At 36.1% G+C, this 5,722-nt stretch overlaps 1 protein-coding gene across 1 annotated transcript; it reads left to right on the top strand.

Annotated features, from left to right (window-relative positions):
• The first annotated feature begins 754 nt into the window (after positions 1-754).
• On the top strand, positions 755-3,514 carry LOC145130402 (uncharacterized). Its single transcript, XM_079065206.1, has 2 exons — positions 755-3,187; positions 3,467-3,514. The coding sequence occupies exons 1-2, from the start codon at positions 755-757 to the stop codon at positions 3,512-3,514; spliced, it is 2,481 nt and encodes an 826-aa protein (XP_078921332.1).
• The last annotated feature ends 2,208 nt before the right edge of the window (positions 3,515-5,722 follow it).

Below are 5,722 nucleotides of genomic sequence, written 5' to 3' on the forward strand. Positions count from 1 at the left end.
ACTAGATAAATTTCACATCAAGTTTTTGGCGCCGTTGCCGGGGAAACAGTTTTATTTGGTTTAGTCTTATTGTTTGTTAGTTAACGTAAAAAAAAAATTTAAAATTTAAAATTTTTTTTTTAAATTTTTAAAAAGAAAATATTAAAAACAAAATTAATAAAAAAAAAGACGAAATTGATTTAAAATATTAATTTTACTTATTAAAAATTTTAAAAAAAAATTTTAAAAAAAAAATCTTTAAAAAAAAAAATTATTATATTTTTTTTTCTTTTAATTTAGTATTGCATAAATTTCCTTAGTTGTAAGTTAATTATAGGTTGTTAAATTTCCTTAGTTAATTATAGATTGTTAAATTTACTTATTAAAAAAAATTAAAAATTAAAAAAAATGGTATCAGAGCCATGTTTATATTGCATGAATAACCTTATTTAATTCGCGTGTAATACGAGTAATTCTACTTACCAGAACGGTGTTTGGAATTGGTACGTTGGTTTTGGTTGCTGGATTCCAGAAAAAGTTATATTTATAATATACACCGAAATGATCCTGCCTCCCGGCTGCCTCTCTCTGTCTGTTCTCTATTTGATAGTCAAAGTATTACACAAAAATTAAATAAATAATTTATGCAGTATAATCAATTCACTTTAAGATAGAATTTCCCTAATATATGACCCGAAGTTCAAATTTCACTATCGTTCCACCTTTAGAAGAGCCCGAACGCACGTTTCATCAACGAATCTGAGAAAACCAAACAATGACCAATCTAGCCCTCCTTTCATTAGAGGAATATGCAAGTCGTACTAGAGACGGAGATGATCATGGAGTCATTCGTCCCGCGATACCAGCCCAGAGAAATTTCGAATTAAAAGGACAATTTCTTCACCTTCTACGAGAAACTCCTTTTGCCGGAAGAGAAGATGAAGATGCGAACCAACATGTCGAAGCTGTACTCGAAATAGCTGACTACTTCAACATTGTTGGAGTAAGCAAAGATGCAGTCATGCTTAGAGTATTTCCAATAACACTACAAGGAGCTGCAAAACGTTGGATAAAATCTGAACCTACGATTACCACATGGGAGGGTTTAAGAACAAAATTTACAAAACAATTTAGCCCACCATGCAAAATTGCTAGGATGAAAATGAAAATTCAAAATTTTCAGCAGCTTGAAGATGAGACACTGTATGATGCTTGGGACCGTTATAAAGAAATGCTGCAAAATTGTCCGCAACATGATCTTAATCCACATCAGGTCGTGCAGACTTTCTATAACGGGATCGATGTTTGTACCCGTCAGTTAGTTGACTCTCAAGGACCCATTCCTAAGAAAAATCCAGCTGACGGGAAAGCAATAATCGAGGAACTCGCCCAACACTCACATCAATGGCATTCTTCACGGGATTCATCTTTCCGAAAAAGATCAACAGGAGAGAGCTCAGATGGCGTGGCAGCATTAAATGCAAAATTGGATGCATTAGGAAGAGACATGAAAAAGGTCAATCAGACAATTCATGCTATCCAAGTCGGCTGTGACAACTGCAGTGGACCACATCTCGAAAGGGATTGTCCATTAGATCATGATGGGAATCAAAAGGTTGATGCATGCTACTCATCTGGAGATAGATACGATGAAAGGAAGCCTCGGAACAACTGGAAACCATTCGATGAATACAAGAAGGAAATGGAGATGCAAGGGAAATGGAGACAAAGAGGTCAAGGTTTCTACCAAAAAGGCCCACCATTGGAGCAAATTGTGCAAGAAAAGAAACCAAGTTTCGAAGAAATGATGGCCAGATTTGTAGAAGCATCTGATAAAAGACATCGAGATACAGAAGAGTTGGTGAAGAGAATCGGATCAACAACTGAAACTGCTCTAAGAAATCAGCAAGCTTCGACTTTGAACATCGAAAAACAAGTCGGGAAAATTTCGAGAGTACTACAAGAGCGATTTCCTGGAACATTACCGAGTAACACTGAGACAAATCTGACTGCTCATGTCAAAGCAATAACAACTCAAACTGGAAAAATTCTTGAGCCGTTAGTTCCAGTTCATACTAACGAACCTTCTACTATTCTACAATCCCAAGAGAAGGAAAAAGAACCGGTTCCGGTAGAGACAACTTCATCAACTCCAGTTGTCAAACCATATAGACCACCAATTCCTTTCCCTCAACGCTTGAGGAAGGAAAAAGAAGATGAGGACTATCGCAAATTCTTCGATCACATCAAATCCTTGCATATTAACATCCCGTTCATTGATGCTATTGCTCAAATGCCCAAATATGCAAAATTTCTGAAAGATTTGCTTGTTAGCCGAAAGAAATTGGAGGAAGCTTCAAGTGTAGTATTAAATGAACAATGTTCAGCTGCCATGTTAAACAAACTTCCTAAGAAAATGAGAGATCCAGGAAGTTTGACTTTACCATGCCAATTTGGTAATTTGGATCTCAGCCATGCTCTGGTTGATTCAGGAGCAAGTGTAAATCTTATGCCCTACTCGTTTTACAATAAACTTGATTTACCTGAACCAAAACCAATTCGAATGGCAATCCATCTGGCGAACAAATCAGTAACGTATCCAAAAGGGATAGTGGAGGACTTACTGGTGAAAGTTGACAAGTTCATATTTCCTGCTGATTTTGTTGTGCTTGATATGGAAGAAGACAATGAAGTTCCTATTATTTTGGGAAGACCATTCTTGAGCACAGCAAGAGCATTAGTTGACATTCATGGCTCAAAGTTGACACTAAGAGTCGGAACTGATGCTATCACCTTCGGTCTTGATAGAGCAATGAAGCACTCCAAGGTGAGTGATGATGAAGTTTTCTTTGTTGATGTTTTTGATATCTTATTGGAAAATGAGATATTGGAAGTAAAAGATAAAGACATAGAAAGCATGATGCAACTTGGAGAAGATACGTTTGATGCTGAAAAAGATCTGGAAAAATTAAGGGATGAAGCTTATGGAAACTCTCAAATCTACAAAGAGAAATCAAAGAAATGGCATGATAAAAGATTTAGCAGAGACAAAAAGTTTACCCCTGGAGAAAAAGTATTGCTATTCAATTCCAGGTTGAAACTTTTTCCAGGTAAACTGAAGACGCGTTGGTACGGTCCATTCACAATAAAAGAAGTCTTTTCACATGGTGCAATCGAACTAATTGGAAAAGATGGAGAAAGCTTTAAGGTAAATGGACACCGAGTGAAGCATTACCAGGAAGGAATGCTAGAAGAAGAAGAGAAAGAGGATATACCCCTCCAACTCACTGAAAACAATTAAGTGAGGGGTAGAGTCTGGCTCATGACTCAGTTAAAAAGAAGCGCTTGCGGGAGGCAACCCGATGTTTGTTTTGATTTTGAATTTGGTGTGTTTATTTTCTGTATGTTTGGTGTGAATTTTCTTTTTAGTTTATGTTTTTGTTTTCAATAAAAGTATTTTTTAATGGTTTTATTTTTTCTGTGAAAGTTACTTTTCAGCTTAGAAACAGGTGATGGTCAGAATGGTGTAAAGTAAATTTCTGAAGTGCAAATTACAATAGGAGTAGTGGCATCACATAAGCGTGGGGTGATTCCCCACAAAGAGCAGGATGGAGAACTGAAGCTGATACTGACCAACGGGAGAGCATTATTCGAAGGATGAAGCAAGTGTTCGGCCGACACAAGTCAAATCCAATTCACTCAGCGAAAAGGAGTAATTGATCTAATAACGCAATGTGTACTTGGCCAGTATACAAAGCGTTAAATTCAAGAATCGCGTAGAGAATCCCAATAATTGCATTACGCGACATGTCCAAATCTTATACGCGACACGTAAATGAACCTGTTCAGAGAAATTGTGCGGAAAAAGATTCAGATGCCACACTTGCCTAAATCTCCAGCTGGTTCAAAACGAAAAGATTTACATGCACTTCAACATCACAAACAGAAAAGTGCACTCAACACTTGTCCCACGCAAATCAGGATTTCGACCTCGCCACTACAATACCCCATGGGAGTCTGTTCCTTTTTCTCCCTTTTTACTTTTATGTTCTTTAATTTTGCATACAATGGGGACATTGTATGATTTAAGTGTAGGGTAGGGGGTCGAATAAGGAAACCAAGCATTTTTGAAAAAAAAAATTTGAAAATTTTTGCTAGATTCACATTTATTGAATAATGGTTTAATTCAGAAATCTAGTAAAAATTAAAAAGTTTTATTGTGTTGAAACTCAATTTGCCACGTTATGTGGGATGATCCAATGCGAACTCAAATGTTTAATTGAACCAATAGTATGTTATAGTACATTTGTGGCTTCCCTATCCTAGTGAAATCATGGAACAAAAACACAACCTTGCTTAGTTTGAGGGCCATAATATGTTTAACATCGTGTACCAGAAATACATCCAGGAGAGCTTATGTAGTCATTGCACTCTAGACTAATATCTCTAACCAATAAGAGTTGAAGTTAAGTTCCCTTGCTTAAGCATATGTTTTTATTTTTAGGATTTTTAGTTTGAAAAAAAAAAGTTACAAAGTTTGAGAATAAGAGTCTACAAAGCTATGAAGATCAAGAAATATCATGAAGAAAAGTTCCAAAAATAAATGAAGACTCAAGAATAAAGGCAATTTGCCAAATTATTATTTATTGTAATTTTTATTTCTAGGTTATTTTTCCATATGTATGCTTGGGGACTTAGTCAAAAATTACCTTGAGGTTAAGAAAGATTTCTGAGGATATATTCGGAGGAATGCATAAAATGAATGTTGTTCAAAATAAGTAAGCAAGTGTTTTTGAAGATTGTGAGTATTTAGGATTGGGGAAGTTTTAGGAATCATTAGACACAAATGTATGCATTGAGGTTTCGATGTAATGGCTGGGTTCAAGTCGGATTGTCTTGTGCAATCTTGGTGATGAAGGTTTTGATATGATGACATGCTAAAGTCAGTTTTGATTGAGGACAAGCAAAGTTCAAGTGTGGGGTATTTTGATATCGCAATAATTATACATATATTTCGAGCGATATTTATGTATTTTTAGCTATATTTTGGTATGATTTAAGATAAAAGGTACTTATAAAGTTTGAAATTCCATTTTACAGCTAAAAATCATTTCTGAGGAAAAAGGAGAAGAAAACATGCAAAAATCCGCAAAAAGAAGTGAAAGAAATTACACGAAGAAAAACGAAATCAAAAAGTCAAAGAATTCAAAGATAGCCGCGTTGGAAAGACGAGAAAAACAAAATAAAAATATAAAAAAAATTTAATTTAATTAATGAGGTTTAATTAAAATAAATTATTGGGAATTAATTATTTAATTTCTAAATAATTTATATTAATTAATTTAATTTAATTTGCAAAAAGAAAAAAAAATAAAAAAAGAAACAAAAAATTCGGATTTAGCCCAAAACCCGGAGCCCAAAGACGGCCTGATCCGTCCACCAGAAGACCCGAACCGAATCCGAGATCCGACCCGTCCGCCCCGCGTCCAAATGCCCTCACAAACTGATCCGGTACACGACCCGACCCAGAGATCCGAACCGGGTTTAGACTCGTGTGTTTTATCGCCTGGGACGTCATCGGTGACGTCATCAGAATCCGATCCGCGCCCAGTTCCGACCCGATCCGACCTGACCTCCGATTCGTTTTACCTCACATGCAGATCCGCGCCTCGACCCGGATTCCGACCCAAATTCGATTCGGTACTGTTCATTGGCAATACGACGTCGTTTTGAGTACCAGATT

Source organism: Lactuca virosa, chromosome 8 (genome assembly GCF_052849685.1).
Source record: "Lactuca virosa cultivar CGN04683 chromosome 8, Lactuca_virosa_CGN04683_v6, whole genome shotgun sequence".
NCBI lineage: Eukaryota > Viridiplantae > Streptophyta > Magnoliopsida > Asterales > Asteraceae > Lactuca > Lactuca virosa.